Genomic DNA, 18,289 nt, shown 5'->3' with positions numbered 1-18,289 from the left:
TGATGTCCTTGGGCCCAGGAGTTTATGCAGCTTCCCGGTGGCTCCACTTCGGCACTGTGCCTACATGTAGTTTGTAGCAGCCAGAATGTGTGCCCATGTGTAGTTTAGCATCCCCTTCAAGGTCTCCAGGGGTTCAGATTCTCTGCCTAAGCAACCCTAAGTCCACTTCCATGGCCTGCCCAGATCTCTTACTTGTCCTCTCAAGGGTAGACCATCTGAAGGGTAGCTAATAGGTGGCTGTTGGTGGGACATGTGGATGCAGTTTGGATGTGCAAGATGGGATGTCTACAGGAACATACCTGCTAGGCTTTTGAGGAATAAAATGGAATCATGAGTGGGAAGGAAAGAGGTCAGGCTTGGAGTGTGAGTCCTAGAGCAGACTTTTTCTATATTGCCATGTTCAAGTGCAGACCTCTTGGGAAATGAATAATGGACTTCCCAGGTTGTTAGGAAGGTACATTTTTGTTCAAGCGATGTGATGGAACATGTTATATTTAATAGTTTGTTGACTTGATATATAACTTTTACATATTTAGACATAGGATATTTGGCCCCACAAGTGTTAATGACATAATATAGAAATATAGTACTACATTTTGAATTCCATTTTAGATAGGATGGTCAGATAAAATTGTATCTCTTCTGAGGAGATACAATTTGAGTCAAAGATCTGGAGCATGAAAATTGGCACCTATGCAAGAAATTACAGAGATAAACAAATTCTAGGTAGAGTGACTTTGTAGTACAAATGTACAGAAGTTCAACATCAACAATAACTGAAGCCTTAGTCTGTATTAAGAATGAAAAATCCCTTCAAAGGGAGTGTGAAGCAAGATAAGGAAAGAGATCTGTAGGAACCAGATTATGCCCTAGCATACTATAGAATAGGGTTTGCATTTTATTCCAAGACCTATGTGACACTATTGGAAGGTTTTAATCAAAGGAATGCAAGGTTCTTAATTACAGATCTTTTAAAAAAGATCACTTACAATTCTCTACTGGTGCATTCATAATATATATGAGGGGAGGATAGAAGCAAGAACTCTCCAATGACTGTTACAGTGGTCTAGGGGTTGAATAATGTCTGCTTGGTTTGAGTGGTGGGGTTAGAGATGGAGAGAAAGTAGATAAGTTGTCTTTTGGAAGTAGTTCCAACATTTTCTGATGGCTTATATGTGGGCAATGAGATAGAGAAAAGACTCAAGAATGACTTAAGATTTTTGGTTTGAGAAACTGGATGGATGGTAGTTACACTTGCGGAAATGGAGTACACTGTGAGAGGGACACATTTTTGGTTGAGGCAGGAACAGAGTTCTATTGTGAACATAGTTAATTTTAGACAGACATAGATACTATTAGACACAAATAGAGATGTCAAGCATATAATCATATATCCAAGTCTAGAGCTCAAGGGATCAATGTGGACCCTCTGTTTCTTGAATATACCAACACTCTTCCAATGTCTCAGAGCATTTGTTCCAGCTAAACCTTCTGTCTGGATTATTCTGTTTATTCTCAGCTTAAAGGCCAATCTATCTAAATTATTCCCTCCACATTTATTCTCAGTCTCGGTATTGTTTGTGTTTTGTATCATTTTTTTTTTTTGTAATTTGCAAACTTCCTTTCACTGTTTTCTCTCCTTAAGAAGAAGGGCTTTGCTTCTCTCACCTTCCAGCCAATGTCTAAGACAATACCTGTCACTTAATAGATATTCAGTAAATACTTGAATGAGTGTCTGAGCAGGGTAATGATTTACTTAAAAGGAAAGATAAGGTGTTTTCGGTAGATGGGAATAAGAGATGATGGATTCCCCACTCCCCTGAGGCTTGAGGGATCTTGATTAGGAAGAATAGTTAATATTCAGTAAGCACTTATTGTGCCTTAGGCACTTTGCTAAGCATTTTATAAAAATCTCATTTATATTTAGAACCACTCTGTATAGTAGCTACTGTTTTTCTCTTCATTTTGCAACTAAAGAAGCTGACTCAAAGAGGCTGAGTTGATGAAAATCACACAGCCATATTTAAAGCCCAGTAGTTTGATTCCACAGCCTGCTCTCTTAACCACTACACAGCACAGAAGGCTCATGCTGCAGTGCCTTCGATTATTTAGTTTCCTTATGGAGATATGGAAGAAGGTTCTGATAAAGTCCATGGAATTGTCTGCAGTACCACTCAGCAGCCTTTTGTCAGTGTCAGGCTCTAGAAATATCTTTACTGGCCCAACAAAATGACTCCACCATATACTCCTTGAGGAAAGGAAAAATGTCCCTCCTTACAGACCTGTTCCTCATGAAGCTGACACCCCTCCAACAGTAGAGTGGAGAGAGGTCCCCAGGAGCCAGGCCCTAACCCACCTCAACTCACAGACAGGTCTCCTTTCCAGTTAGCCATGGGTAAGGGAGCCAGACCCACTCAATAGAGACCCCGGGTTCTTAATGGCCAAAGTGTGTGGGGGTAGGGAGGAACAAGGGTAGATGCTAAGACTAAAAGGAAAAAGCTACAAGTCTCATCTTTTTTTGCTCTTTAGGGATAAAGGTACTTTCTGTTCTCCCTTTCTTCTGTTCTTATTGGTCAATAAACTCCTAAAAGCGGAGTCTAGACTTTGTTCTCATTTTAATGAACCCCTTTGCTTTTTATACATTTTGTATGTTAAACTGAATCCCATTAGCAAAAGGGATAAATCTAAGACATGGAATTTACGGATGAATAAGATGTTTTTTGGTAGGAATTTGGTAGACCAAACTGACCCTGAATATTTTCCCAGCTGATTATTTTCAGTCACTCAATTCCCAGAACCTAGAAAGAGTCTGTATCTGCATTTTTTTACTTATACCAGCTGCATGTCTGCCTTTGAGTGTGTAACTGCTGGCTCTGACAGTTTTATTTAAGAAAAATGACATTCTAACGTTAAGATGAAGGAAAATGAGTTGAAAAATATTAATATATATACAGAGACATATATTGCAGCCTTTATTTCAATTAATAGTATACTAATAGAAACAGAATTTCATTATCTAAGTAGGGAAATTGAGTAGACATTAATTTAAAAATACAAATTAAAATTCTCTGTACAAAAACAGGATAAAAGTATATCATACACATAAAAACTTCTTTTTTTGTAACTTGCAAATGTAATGAAATATTTTCTAAGGTGATAATTGGAATTGTCTGCAATACTACTGCAGAAGACCATTTTTGGTGAAAAAAGAACTTTGGGATTATTTAAAATTAATTTATAGAGTATTAAAACAAGTATTCAATTACTAAAAACTTCTCAGATGAATGCCAGACGGGCAGACTACATTGCATACTTAGCAACAAAGATTTTTACTCTAATAATTTTAATGACAAAGCTGATCAAATCCTGAATAATCCTTGGACTCTAAAAATATGGCATGCCTGAGATTTGAATGGAACAAATGTGCTAAGCAGGCTAAGCCAGGTAATGAAGCAGACTGACTGTGAACTTGTTTATAAAAGAAATGTAGAGATAGCAATTATTTCTCAGTATGAATAGTAGAAAAATTATAGTCCCTGACAATCATTTTATGTTCTGTATTGTGGCATTTTGTTAATTATTCCTACTTAGGATTATATGTTGGGCTTGTGGCTTCAAAATAAAGGCTCTGAAATGTCATATTGCCAATATGCTCAGCAACTCATCTGTTTTAGGTGTTAAATCTTTGTGGTGAGAAATGTTTTAAAAGTCTGCATTTAAATTTTTGTCTTTTTTTTTTTTTTGCTATTACACTGGATAATCACTCCCATACATTTGACCATGATGTGGATAAAGCTTATATTTCCACTATTTCTGGAAGCTAAATTCTCAAGTTGGACCTACATGGCATTGGCTCTTGCATCCAAATAGGTTGTATTAGTGAGTTGTTCTGTATTTGTTTAAGGCGGAGGTAATAAAGAAAAAAATTCTAAAGTGAAAATGTTGCATTAAAATATCTCATTTTTTAGCCCTAGCCGGTTTGGCTCAGTGGCTAGAGTGTTGGCCTGCAGGCTGAAGGACCCCAGGTTCCATTCCGGTCAAGGGCACATGCGGACTCCATCCCCAGTAGTGGGCATGCAGGAGGCAGCCAATCAATGATTTTCTTTCATTGTTGTTTCTATCTCTCCCTCTCTCTTCCTCTCTGAAATCAATACAAATATATATTTTTAAAAATCTCATCTTTAGAGAACTCTTTCTATTTGAATTTTGAACATTGGGAAGACCTATGAGAATCGACTAGATAGTTTTGCAGCCATGTTAGAAGTATTCTTGTAGATGGTCTTTTTCCCTGGAGAACTGAATAGAATCAAAGTGCAGTGTTTATTTACATCATACTCCTAATCACTAACTTACCTGCTTGAGATTCAACTTGAAATACATCCCTGTACCCATGTAAAGCCCTTTGGAGGGATAACTTGAGGAAGATGTGCAGCCATCCCAGAGTGCTTTGGCAGGGATTGATTGGTGTAGTTAGTAACAGCCATCTGCACCCCGTGGCAATCCACCAAGAAGCGTGATTATCCCGCAGCCCGGCAGACTGGGCTGGTTGTCTTCTGCAGGTGAACAAAGGAGAAGCTGCTGCTTTGCTGTTTTGTTCACTTCATTTAAAATCGCTACCTTTGTGAGGCCCAAGTAATTCTACGTTTTAGCTTTTAATATTTTAAAGCTGTAATTAAGCTTTATTTCCCATTATTTTTATATCTCAGGCCCACTATTATACCTACTCATGGATAAATCTGTTTTTACAAGAACATAATGTTTTCATGAAAGTGGAGAATACTCTAATAATGGCTAAATGTTGATTCCTTGTGTTTTGATGATTTCTTTAAATTTTAAAAGAAAAATTGGTAGAGTTACTATGGAAAAAGGGTAACATTGTCATGCATTATCTAGTGACAATAAATGGTCTTGAGATGGAAGTATGAATCATATTTTCAGATTATATATATATAAAGTAAACTTTATATTCTGCCAGGTATATAAACCATTTTACTTGATGACAACTTGAAAATTTTATTTTTTTCACCAAAAAGGATTGTTCAAAAGCTTTAAATTAGATTATAATCTAGTAAATCCTGTGAGTAAAGCACAATCTTTAATTGATTCACATAGCAATAATTTGCTGAAAACAAAGTATAAAAATGTAAACTATATAAAACAAAGTATAAACTGTAAGAAGTGAGAAATCTTTAGGATTAGAACTGGAAATTTGAAACAGAGTGTTAAACCCATTTTCTTCCAGTTAATTAAAACTGACAGTTGCATGACAGTCAGTCTCTGAACTTGAAAGAGTCATATGCATCACTTTAAATTACTCTATTTTGGGAGGCACTGTAATTAGAAAGGACAGTCTTCAGAGTCAGGAAGGTGTGGGTTCAGACACTGGTTCTGCCACTTGCCGCCTGAGTGACCTCTCTCTCAGCACCTCAAGGCCCTTGGAGTTTGGTCCCACAATCGCCCACCAGCTCACTGATTCACTGGGAAGAATCACTGATTCACTGGGAAGAATCACATAACGTAATGCAAAGTTGTACTCAAGGCTAAGATGTATTCTAGCGTAGGGTACCTGCCAGAACAGCAGGAGCAGCCAAGGAGAGGTCAAGCACAGGCTTCCTTGCCCTATTTATGTAGGAATTGCGTGGGCATGTCTTTCCACCTACATTCTGCAGACATTGGTGCTGTCATTGCTCAGGAAATCATATTTGAGTCTTGGAGTCCAGAGTTCTCACAGGTTGCTGATCACATAACTTTTCACATGACCAGCCATGGTAATGACCCCAAACCGGGTACCAGGTGCACAGCCTCATTCTTCATGTTTCCTTTAAACATGCTGACATGTTCATCTGGACTCCTCACATCAGGCATGTGGACTAGCATTACTCAGTAATTTTTGGACATTCCAGTAGCTTAATTTTCTATTTGACTAAGGCTCATCATCATGACTCTGAAGATGAATATAAATGGGGTGACACGGACATGTTCTGCTAACCTTTTCCTCACAGTTACTGTGAAGGATAGCCAAGGTGTCATTGTCCCACAAACCACTTTTATTATGGCTTTCCTATCCTAATTAACCTCCTGTTTCCAGTGTCAACCCTTTTAGAGTATCTGGGATACACAAAACAATTTATTGAGGTATAGGGAGAAAATATTAGAACTATTTTTAGATTTATTTTTGAGCACATCCTTTTAGATTTCCTTCATATTGTTATTATTTTCCCTTCATTCCTAAAAAATATTTTTGCCACATATAGTGTCACTTGACAGTTCTTATTTTAAAAATATTTTATTGATTTTTTACAGAGAGGAAGGGAGAGGGATACATTAGAGAATTAGAAACATCGATGAGATAGAAAGTTAGAAACATCGATGAGATAGAAACATCAATCAGCTGCCTCCTGCACACCTCCTACTGGGGATGTGCCCACAACCAAGGTACATGCTCTTGACCGGAATCGAACCTGGGACCTTTCAGTCCGCAGGCCGACGCTCTATCCACTGAGCCAAACCGGTTAGGGTGACAGTTCTTTTAACACTTGAAAAATATTGTGCCACGTTCATCTGCACTCCATAGTTTCAGAGTAAAATCTGTCCTTTAATTGGTGTTCTCCTGTAGGTGTGTCACTTCTCTCTGGCTGCTGTCAAGACTTTTCTTTGGCTTTAATTTTCTGATTAACTTTTATATGTTTTAGCTTGGATTTTTGGGTGTACCCTATGTAAGATTATCTCAGGTTTTTGAATTTGTATGTTTGTGTCTTATACCAAATTTGGGAAGTTTTTAGCCATTATTTCTTTAAATGGTCTTTCAGCATTCCTCTTTTCACCTCTTCTTCTGGGACCATGATGGTACAAATGTTGGCTCTTTTGCTATTATCCCACAGGTCCCTGAGGTTGTTTAATTTTCTGCCCAGTCTAGTTTCTGTTTGTTGTTTAAATTGGGTAAATTATCTTGATTTGTCCTCAAGTTCAAAAGTTCTGTCTTCTGTTATCTTCACTTTACCAGTTCATTTACTGAGTTTTTTTACTTTAAAGTTCTATATTTTTCCACATGTTTTTTTCTTTTCTTTTTTTTTACCAATATGTTTTATTGATTTTAAAAGGAGAGGGAGGGAGAAGGAGAAGGAGAGGGAGAGAAAGAAACATCCATTGGCTGCCTCCTGCACACCCCCAGGATCGAGCCTATCACCCGGCCATGTGTCCTGACTTAGAATCAAACCAGCAACTTTTTGGTGCACAGGACAATGCTAGTCCAACTGAGTCACACAGGCCAGGGCTGTTTCTTTTTTATAACTTCTGTTCCTATTGCTGAAACAATCTGTGCTTGCATTTATTTCAAGAGAAATTGATTGTGGAAGCATTTTTATGGCTGCTTTGAAGTTCTTGTCAGATAATTCCAACATCTAATCTACCTCAGTATGGATGTCAGTTGACTGGTGTTTCTCACTCAGTTTGAGATTTCTTGGCTATTGGGATGATGGATGATTTTTTATTGTACCATGGACGTTTTATCTGTTTTGTTAGGAGACATTGGTTCTATTTACATCTTTTATTTTTGCAGGCAGTTACATTTAGCATGCTGGTCCTGGCCTACTTGCATGGGCTGTGGTTTCAATGACAGCTTAAATTTTAGAGCCTTTGTGGCATTTCTTTTCTTTTCTTTTTTTTTTTGTCAGTACAGATTCTTTTTTAATTTTTTTTATTGTTTAAAGTATTACACATAGTAGTACATATATCTCCTCCCCCCCCACATGACTTTTCCCCAGCCTTCCCTAGCCCCTGTCGCATGCCCTCATCCCACTCCCCGCAGTGTCTTGTGTCCGTTAGTTGTGCTTATATGCATGCATACAAGTCCTTCAGTTGATCTCTTTCCCCCAGCCTTCCTGCTGTAATTTGACAGTATGTTCGATGCTTTACTGCCTCTGTATCTATCTTTTTGTTCATCAGGTTATAGTGTTCTTTATTTTCCATAAATGAGTGAGATCATGTGGTATTTTTCTTTCATTGCCTGGCTTATTTCACTTAGCATAATGTTCTCCAGTTCCATCCATGCTGCTGCAAAAGGTAAGAATTCCTTCTTTTTTATAGCAGCATAGTATTCGATTGTGTACATGTACCATAGTTTTCTAATCTACTAATCTGCTGATGGGCATTTAGGCTGTTTCCAAATCTTAGCTATGGTGAATTGTGCTGCTATTAACATAGGGGTGCATATATCCTTTCTGATTGGTGTTTCTAGTTTCTTGGGATATATTTCTAGAAGTGGGATTACTGGGTCAAATGGGAGTTCTATTTTTAGTTTTTTTTGAGGAAACTCCATATTGTTCTCCACAGTGGCTGCACCAGTCTGCATTCCCACCAGCAGTGCACAAGGGTTCCTTTTTCTCCGCATCCTCTCCAGCACTTGTCGTTTGTTGATGATAGCCATTCTGACAGGTGTGAGGTGGTACAGCATTGTTGTTTTGATTTGCATTTCTTGGATGATTAGTGACTTTGAGCATGTTTTCATATGTCTCTTGGCCTTCCTTATGTCTTCTTTCGAAAAGTATCTATTTAGGTCCATTGCCCATTTTTTGATTGGGTTGTTTATCTTCCTTTTGTTAAGTTGTATGAGTTCCCTGTAAATGTTGGAGATTAAACCTTTATCGGTGATAACATTGGCAAATACGTTCTCCCATTCAGTGGGCTTTCTTGTTGCTTTGTTGATGGTTTCTTTTGTTGTGCAGAAGCTTTTTATTTTGATGTAGTCCCATTTGTTTATTTTCTCTTTAGTTTCCATTGCCCTAAGAGCTGTATCAGTAAAGAAATTGTTTCGGCATATGTCTGAGATTTTGCTGCCTGTGGATTCCTCTAGTATTTTTATGGTTTCCCGTCTTATGTTTAAGTCCTTTATCCGTTTTAAGTTTATTTTTGTGTATGGTATAAGTTGGTGGTCTAGTTTCATTTTTTTGCATGTATCTGTCCAATTTTCCCAACACCATTTATTGAAGAGACTGTCTTGACTCCACTGTATGTTCTTGCCTCCTTTGTCAAATATTAATTGAGCATAGTGGTTAGGGTCGATTTCTGTGTTCTCTATTCTATTCCATTCATCTATATGTCTGTTCTTGTGCAAGTATCAGCCAGCTTTGAGAACAATGGCTTTGTAATACAGCTTGATATCTGGTATTGAGATCCCACCTACTTTGTTCTTGTTTCTCAGGATTGCTGCAGCTATTTGAGGTCTTTTTTTATTCCAGATGAATTTTTGGAGAGTTCTTTCTAGGTCTGTGAAATATGCCATTGGTATTTTAATGGGGAATGCATTGAATCTATAGATTGCTTTGGGTAGTATGGACATTTTAATGATGTTGATTCTACCAATCCATGAACACAGTATGTTCTTCCATCTGTTTGTCTTCCTCTATCTCTTTTTTTCAATGTCCTGTAGTTTTCCGAGTATAGGTCTTTTACCTCCTTAGTTAAGTTTATTCCTAGGTATCTTAATTTTTTTGGTGCAGCTGTTCGGTGGTTGCCTCAGTTGTAACTTTTCAAGCTTCCAATAAGATCCACTTTCCCCTTCAAGATGGTGCTTCTCCACATCCTAGCCGGTTGCTCTGAGAGGGAACCCAGCCGCAGTGGGGGCTGCCCAGTCAGGGGAACCCCATTCAGCAGTCCCCTGCCTTCTCCTGGAGTTTAGCTGTCCCTTAACTCGCCATCAAATACTCCCTGAGCGACCCTCAGCTGTTCTTTCTTCTGCTCCGGGACAAGGCTCGGGACCCATCTGTCTATTCCCCCGCCATTTTTTTTTTCTGAATTAGCTTTCTAGAAACATAGCACTCAATGTATCATAGAGTAATGTCATAGATTAATATCTAAGAAAAAATGCATGTCCTTGAGTATGCTTCAATTTCAGTTGAAGGACTCTGGAAATATTAAAAAAATTTTACAAATTGCATGGTATTTATTCAGGTTATAGATGTTTGTTCTATTATTTGATCCTTCTTTTTAATTACCTGAGATGATTTACTCATATAATTTAGACTCAGAAAATTATTGTACTCAGTTTTATTTTAAATGCAATGTTCTTTGACTGGTGTCTTCAGCACAGTAAAAGCTAAGCACTGTAACAGGAGACAAAAGATTGAGTTTCTTATCCCAACTTTCACGTCAGTACTTGTGTGACCATGGAAAAGAGTTTTGCAAGTGCCCTGCTGTTGTCTGTATCCCTAGTAAATTGCTATTCATTGCTGAATAGTAATTAATTGTCAGAATATACAAAAATTTGTCAGTTCTGGTTTTGCTGGATATTGAAATTTTTTTCTAGTTTTTGGCTATTATAAATAGAGCTGCCTCAAACATTTTTTATGTATTTTTGTCAATTTATATTTTCATTTCTCTTGGGTTTATACCTAGGAGTGTAATTTCTGAATCATAAAGTAGATATATATTGTCTTTCAGAATGGCTTGTACCATTTTACATACTAACAGTGTATGAGGACTTCACTTTTTCTATATTCTTGTAATCTTGTGGCATTGTTAATCTTTTTAATTTTAGTATCTAATATGTATGGAATAGCCTCTAATTGTGATTTGTATTTGTATGTCACTGAAGACTAATGATGATGTTAAAAATATTTTTATATGCTTATTATCTATTTTCTTAAAATTTTTTACCCAATTTTTAAAAAATCTTTATTGTTGAAAGTGTTACATAAGTCTCCTTTTTCCCCCATTAACCTATCCCCGGCCGTTCCCACCCCCCAGCACATGCACTCACCCCCCTACTGTCTGTGTCCATGGGTTATGCTTATATGCATGCATATAAGTCCTTTGGTTTTTCTCTTACACCCCCTCCCCACCCCTGTTTCTTAAAATCGGGTTGTTGTCATCTCGTAAGTTCTCTATATGTTGTACATACAAAATCAATGTTCTCTCAGATTATAGTTTACCTTTTCATTTTTAAAAAAGTGATGCCTTTGAAGAACAAGTGTTTCTAATTTTGATGAATTCCAATTATTTGTTTATGTTATAGTTAGTGCTTTTTGTGTCTATCAAAATCTTTGCCTATTCACATAGTTGTGAAGATATTCCTCTATGTTTTCTTTCAGGTCCTTTATAGCTTTAATTTTGTATTTAGATTGAAAGACTGTACATGTAAATTGTTGTTTTTTGAAATCAGTTGATGTAACAGAGGGTGGTGTTTGAGTGTTTGTCATAAGGTGTTTCTGATGGTAAAGTACTTCAAATGGCTGTCCAGGACATTTTAAGCCATAGTTAGGGTGGCTTTTTACTTCAAGATGTTTATTTACTTATTACAACTCATTCTATAGATCATAATTACATTTCAACATGTGTAATGGGGGGAATACTACATTTTAACATTAATTAAAAACAAATCCTGAATAAAATATATCACTCCGGGATTTTCTTTTCCTTCTCTGACTCTTCCCTGCATAACTCAATTGTTCTGTCCCTCCTTTTCTTCCTCTCTCCCCATTCCTTTCCCTTGCTTCATTTCCTTTTCTTTTTTAAATCTGTATGCCTTTATAACATTATGGCATTATGTGGTTTAATATGAAATTTTTAAGATGATAAACTGTTCCCTAAGCAGTAATTAGTTCTTGAGATTAGATAATGGGTTGCATCACTGGTCTTATGTACCCAAGTTTTGTTTATTACATTTCAGGAAATTACTTAGGCAAGATATGGGACTACATGCAGTGTCATTAACAGCTATAACTCATGACCAGTTTATATGTGGAAAAATTAGCTCTTAGTAATGTGGTTTGGGTACAAGAAGAATTCTCTATGATCAAAAGAGAATTGGAAATTTTGTATTATCAAATGAAATTCTCTCATGTACTTATGACATAGCTCTTTTGAAATGACAAATAATAACATAGTCTAAGCTTTATGGGGAGAGAAAAGTGCATGCTATGTTTTAGTTACAGGGACACCTTCATTTGAAGATTTCTGATAGAAGTTTGCTATATAATGTAGATTTTTAACATATCTTGTATAGTAACATAACTTAGATCTGTTTTATAGCCTCCTGATGTTACAACTTACTAGTGTGCTGTAGATTTAATGGTTTGAATGAAGTATCCCCTTCGGTCTGTTTCCCAATACCTCAAGTGCATCTTAAAGGAAATGTACTCTTACTTGGGCTTAAAAACTGTTGTTGTTTTTTTCTTTGCCATAGGATAAGAAATGGGTTCTCAATCATGAAGATGTCACATTGGGTGAATTACTGGGAAAGGTATGTAATCAAGTGAGGTAAATAACTGACAGTCTTTATAGTGATTGCGAACTCTCTAGAGTCTTTATTTTCCTCCAGCCCTTCTTATGTTCCAGCACACAACAAGGCACCTTCCACATTAACTGGAAGAGCACAGTAGCACATCTGGGATGGTCACTGAAATAGATGTGTGAAAACCTTTGAAAGGTTTAAAGATGATCTTTTACTTTTAAAAAACTATCATGTGTAATCAGAAAATGTAAAATACTGCTCTTTGGGATTTCAAAACTCTGTATAGAATCACAGTATATAACACCATTGGAAATGTTATTTTATCTAAATATTGTATAAACACGACACATATTTCAGTATAAAGATTCATTTTGTAGCTAGCTCTATTAATGGTTAGAAGTCCCTTTCTTCCAATCTAGTTGGAAGTTTCAATTCATAGGCCATTTGAAAGTATTATATCTAACAATAATGGCAAACATTTGATAATCAAATGGACTACTTGCAAATTTATTGTTTATTTATAATTGAGTACCAATGGTAAATGTTACCTTCTTTGTCAATGGCTTAATTAGAGATGTTTCCATTAAATATTTTTAATTTAGTTTCATAATGCAATGTGAAAAAAAGTAAACTCAAGATATTTTGTGAAAACTATCACTGATGCATTTCTGAGTTATCAGTATTAGACTTAAAGCTCAGTATGTTAAGTGAAAAGTGATTATTCATTACTTTTTTGTTTTAAATGTAAGCATGATGACTTGACAAAATGTTTCCTATTTTTTAACTGTTACATATTTTAAGAAAGTAAATTCCTGTTGAACTGATCTACTTCAAAGGGTTCTTATTAGTATTTTAAAATCTTTTTTCAAAATGGAAACATGAAATACTCCTGGCTAGCAGGTTTTATTGACTGCAATTACTTATTTAGTAAGTAATTTCTAAAGCATTTCAAGCTAAAAGCATTAGGTTATGTGTTTATTTCCTCTGTTATATGCTTGTCATTCTTAAGGAAATATTTCTTCTTTCTATTACTTTAGGTCAATAACTCAGTAGTACTGATTGGACCAAAAATTATTAAAAAGAAATTAAATAAATTTCCATGAAAATATAATTAAAAATAAATTGTCAAATTAAATCACTTACTGAAATATCATGTGTTGAAGGGGACAGATTTTTTTAGTACTTGGGAAAAAACCATAATATTTCAATTACTTTTATGTTTAGTTGAATATGTGAAATAATAGTATATCAGGAGGAATTTTAGCCTCTATTTTCTTAATAAGGGTATTTCAAAGAATAGTTATTTTTCTCAATGATAAGGCAGTAGCATGATGTCAATTTCAAAAATATTTAATCATTTTAATAAAAGACTGCAACTTCAATGATAATGGTATAGCTTCATTTCAGCTAATACTGTAAATAGAAAATGATTTGTTATTTAATATTTTCACTGCCAATTCTGTACAAATACTTATAATGTACTGTATATTAGTGGTAATATAAGGTTGAGACAAGAATTCTAATTTTTTGAGTACTATACTCTTACTAGACCGTTCTTGATGTGTAATTGGTGTTCAATAAATATTTTACTCAATCCTCAAATCCTCAGTAAACAATGCCCTTTTGGAGCTTTTATTCTATCTAGCAGGGGAAGGCTGATAAACAATAAACACAGTAAATAGTAAATTTTATAATGTTAAATGGTGCTGAGTCCTGTGGAAAATACTGGGTTTAGGAGTGTGCTATAAGTTGCCATTTTTAAAAGGGAAATTGGGTAAGTCTGATTAAAATTGTTACTTTCAAATTAAAACTTGGAGAGGAGGGATTTAGCCATGGGACATCTAAGGAAGAGGGTTCTAGACAGAGGCAGTAACCAGTGCAAATTTCATTTGAAGAGCAAGGGAGATCATTTGGCTGTAACTGAGGAAACAAGGAGGAATATGATAGGATAGGAAGTCAGTGAGTTGGTGAAGGTATAAGTCATATAGTGCCTTGTAGGCATACTGGTTTGCAGTTGGGAATGATCTAGTGACAAATTTATGATTTGGGAGGGAGAGATGAGAATTGGTAGAGTAATGTCATTGAGTAGATAAGAGTAAATTTAATTTACAATGGAGAATTGACTTCAATAAGAACACAATAGTTCATTTTTATAACAGCAAGGAAGATTGGTAGATGGGTAAATGTAGGGCTGAGAGCCTGAAAGTTCTCTTTACTAGTAGATTGCTTCAGTTTTCTCAATGTACTAACAAGCAAGATTATCAGCTAAGAATAAAGATGGAGGGAGGAAGAATAGGGGACTTAAGAAGAGAGTAGAAGGGGGAAAGCCATTATTAAGAAGAATGAGAGTGTGAATTTTCTACAGAATTGTAATATGATTATTGAACAGCATTAAGGAGATTTGTGTTCATGCATTTTTTAAAAAAATAAAAGAATTGCGTTCATGAATTTAAAGTGAAACCAGTCAGCATGGTTGTGGGCTTTCTTCAGTTGCATTTAGCTGCATAAGTGCAGAGTAGAAGCGTAGCATTTAATTTGGGTTGTGGATTTGACAAGGAAGCTCTACAGATTGAGGAACAAAAAAGTTAGCAATGTATGGTAAGTAGTTGTAATTATTATTTTTAAAAAATAAATCTTTATTGTTCAAATTATTATAGTTGTTTCTCTTCCCCCCCCCCCCCCATAGCTCCCCTCCACCCGGTTCCCACCCTACCCCATCCCCTTAACCCTCCCCCCCCGCACTGTCCTCGTCCATAGGTGTATGATTTTTGTCCAGTCTCTTCCCGCACCTCCCACACCCCTTTCCCCCTGAGAATTGTCAGTCCACTCCCTTTCTATGCCCCTGATTCTATTATATTCACCAGTTTATTCTTTTCATCAGATTTTTTATTCACTTGATTTTTAGACTCACTTGTTGATAGATATGTATTTGTTGTTCATAATTTTTATCTTTACCTTTTTCTTCTTCTTCCTCTTCTTAAAGAATACCCTTCAGAATTTCATATAATACTGGTTTGGTGGTGATGAACTCCTTTAGCTTTTTCTTATCTGTGAAGCTCTTTATCTGACCTTCAATTCTAAATTATAGCTTTGCTGGGTAGAGTAATCTTGATTGTAGGTTCTTGCTATTCATCACTGAATATTTCTTGCTACTCCCTTCTGGCCTGCATAGTTTCTGTTGAGAAATCAGTGGACAGTCATATGGGTACTCCCTTGTAGGTAACTGTTTTTCTCTTGCTGCTTTTAATATTCTCTCTTTGTCTTTTGCTCTTGGCATTTTAATTATGATGTGTCTTGGTGTGGTCCTCTTTGGATTCCTTTTGTTCGGGGTTCTCTGCGCTTCCTGAACTTGTAAGTCTATTTCTTTCACCAGGTAGGGGAAGTTTTATGTCATTATTTCTTCTAATAGGTTTTCAGTATCTTGCTCTCTCTCTTCTTCTGACACCCCCATAATTCGGATTTTGGTACACTTGAGGTTGTCCCAGAGGCTCCTTACACTATCTCACTATCTTCATATTTTTGGATTCTTTTTTTTTTTTGCTTTTCCGATTGGGTTTTTTTTGCTTCTTCATATTTCAAATCTTTGACTTGATTCTTGGGATCCTCTAGTCTGCTGTTGGATCTCTGTATATTATTCTTTATTTCAGTCAGTGTGTGCTTAATTTTTGATTGGTCCTTTTTCATATCCTTGAGGGTCTCACTAAATTTCTCAGAGGTTTCTAGAAGATTCTTGAGTAACCTTATAACCATGGTTTAACTCTATGTCCAGTAGTTTGTTTTCCTCCATTTCTTTCATTTGTGACATGTTTGTCTCCGCATTTTGGCTGCTTCCCTGTGTTGATAGAGTGGCTTTGTGTGCTAGGTGTCCTATAGGACCCAGTGACTCAGCCTCCCCAATCACCTGAGGTGGACACTCTTGGTAGACCCCTTTGTGGGCTGTGTGCACAGTCTTGTTGTAGTTAAGCCTTGATTGCTGTTGGTATCACTGGGAGGAATTGACCTCCAGGCCAATTGGCTGTGAGGACCAGTTGTGTCTACAATGGGAGAACTGCTGTGCTGGATACACCCTTTGGTGCTCACTGAGTCTGCCCCCTGAGTGTGTCTCTTATGGATGTGAAGAGTTGTAATCTGGTATGGTCTCACACTAACCACTGGGTACACTGGCTCTTGGATCTCCAAGGAGGTGCAAAGTCCGCCACTGCTTGAGGCCACCCAGCAGGAGCTACAGAGAGAGCTACAGATTCCTCCTCTTTCTTTGGGGTTTGGAAGTGCCCAGATGAGGCCCAGCCGTGAAGCAATGGAGGCTGCTGCTGCTGGGCCTTGGGCCTTCTTTTGGAAGCTTTGGAGCTCTCTGTGACCCAGCTGCAGTTTGTTAGGTTTTAGGTTGCAAAAGGACAGACCATTCATATGCAAAAGCTGCTGTGCACAGCTTGGGTGGGGTTGTAAATTGGGTGGGGCGGGGTCTGAGGGAATCACCAGGGCGGAGCAAACAGCAATGGCTGCCAGTCAGCCCTGCCCCGGAGAGGTCCCTGGATCTCTGTGTCCCACAGCCCCATGCAGGAACAATGATCGCTGCAAGCACCTCGAGAGAAAGGTGCCCTCGTGTTCTGGCCCGATGCCAGACAATCCAGTTTCTCCCCGTATGAGTCTGGGTCCCTAGAGTCTCGCCCAGAACTGGAGTTCAGAGCAGTCAGGAGCTTGTATCTCCCTCCTGATTGAAAAAAATAACAGTGCACCCAGTTGCCAGATGTTTCACGCGCATCTTCGCACCTCCACACCTCCTACCTGTCTCAATGTGCTTTTTTTTGTTCCTTTTAGTTGTAGAACTTCCACTCAGCCAGCTTTCCCATGGTTCTGAATGATATTTGTTTTGTCTTTTAGTTGTAGTTTTGATGTGGTTGTGAGAAGCAGCAAGTACAGGTGTTTACCTATGCCACCATCTTGGTTGTCTCAGTTGTAATTATTATTGACCATGGAATTTAAGTTGTACAAGGAAGGAAGAAAGGATATTAAGGGAGTGATGGACAATGAGTAATAGAACCTCAAAATCTTTAGATTCTTACAGAGTGAAAGGATTTTTGCGGTCTAGATACTAGAGGAAGTAAGTTAGAAAAATAGAAGCCAGCCAGAAAACGGGATGAATGACATAGATATTATAGAGGAGTTGTATTATTGTCAATGGCAAAGTTTAAGGTATTATCATAGAAATAGTTCGAAATAGAAGATCATTGAAAGAGAGATGTTAAAAAAAACCAAAAAAACCAAAATTGAATTTGAACTGTTGTATGGATTTTTAGGTGTCTGTTGAAATTGCCAAGAATTAAGACGGGAATAACATGGGGTATAGTGATCAGGAGCTCAAATTGTCAATAAATGAAGCAAAATCTTTTCAAATTCAATAGCTTATAGCCATAGTAAGGGACAGTTGTTCAGTTGGTATAAAGCTTCAAAGCTGGGTGTGTTGTTGTGTTTTTTGTTTTTGTTTTGTGTGTATGTGTTGTGTGTGTGTGTGTGTGTGTGTGTGTGTGTGTGTGTGTGTGTTTTGTTTTGTTTTGTTTTTAGGAATGTAGGAGCAAAATGGTTTGAAAATATTAACAAGGAACTAGTAAATACTTTATCCCATATCTGGGCAGAGGGAGAAGGCTTGGATGGGGGAGTCATCACTTAAGTTTAGAAGACAAAAGGAAAATCATCCACCATTTGAGTATTTTCAAGTGAGAACCAAGTTTCTAATGGAACAAGAAGGTGGAGAGAATGACCAAAAAATGCATGGAAGATAAAATTTTTATAATGATGAACCATGGATTCCAGAAGGCACAGTAAAAGTTGGGGATAGAAGGGGAAATTTTTGATATTGAGGGTTGAATAGGAGTCTACAGGATCTAATGAAGACTAAGGAAGGAGGAGATGAGGATTAACCTAGAGCCAAGATCTTCTTATGAGGAATGACATGAAAATAGACGAGAGACATAATATTTAGCATCATGGACTTAAGGTCAGTAGAAGAGATGAAGTTGTGCCTGTCAAATGAACTTAAAAATTAGTTAGCGTTTTCCTGAT

The 18,289-nt window shown here is 37.0% G+C and overlaps 1 protein-coding gene across 4 annotated transcripts in view; it reads left to right on the top strand.

Annotated features, from left to right (window-relative positions):
• Positions 1 to 18,289, top strand: part of FER (FER tyrosine kinase) — a 304,478-nt gene that overhangs the window by 182,240 nt on the left and 103,949 nt on the right. For all 4 annotated transcript variants that reach the window (XR_013815162.1, XM_079799477.1, XM_079799478.1 and 1 more), the window contains one exon: positions 12,182 to 12,238. Coding sequence is in view for 3 of the 4 variants with exons in the window: in XM_079799477.1 (XP_079655603.1) it covers positions 12,182 to 12,238 (57 nt within the window). In the remaining variant the exon portion in view is untranslated. Of the gene's footprint in view, positions 1 to 12,181; positions 12,239 to 18,289 lie in introns of those variants that run through there.

This window comes from Cnephaeus nilssonii (genome assembly GCF_951640355.1).
Source record: "Cnephaeus nilssonii genome assembly, chromosome: 2".
Classification (NCBI taxonomy): domain Eukaryota; kingdom Metazoa; phylum Chordata; class Mammalia; order Chiroptera; family Vespertilionidae; genus Cnephaeus; species Cnephaeus nilssonii.
Note: the sequence above shows the minus strand (reverse complement) of the source record. Positions and strands in the feature narration are given on the sequence as shown.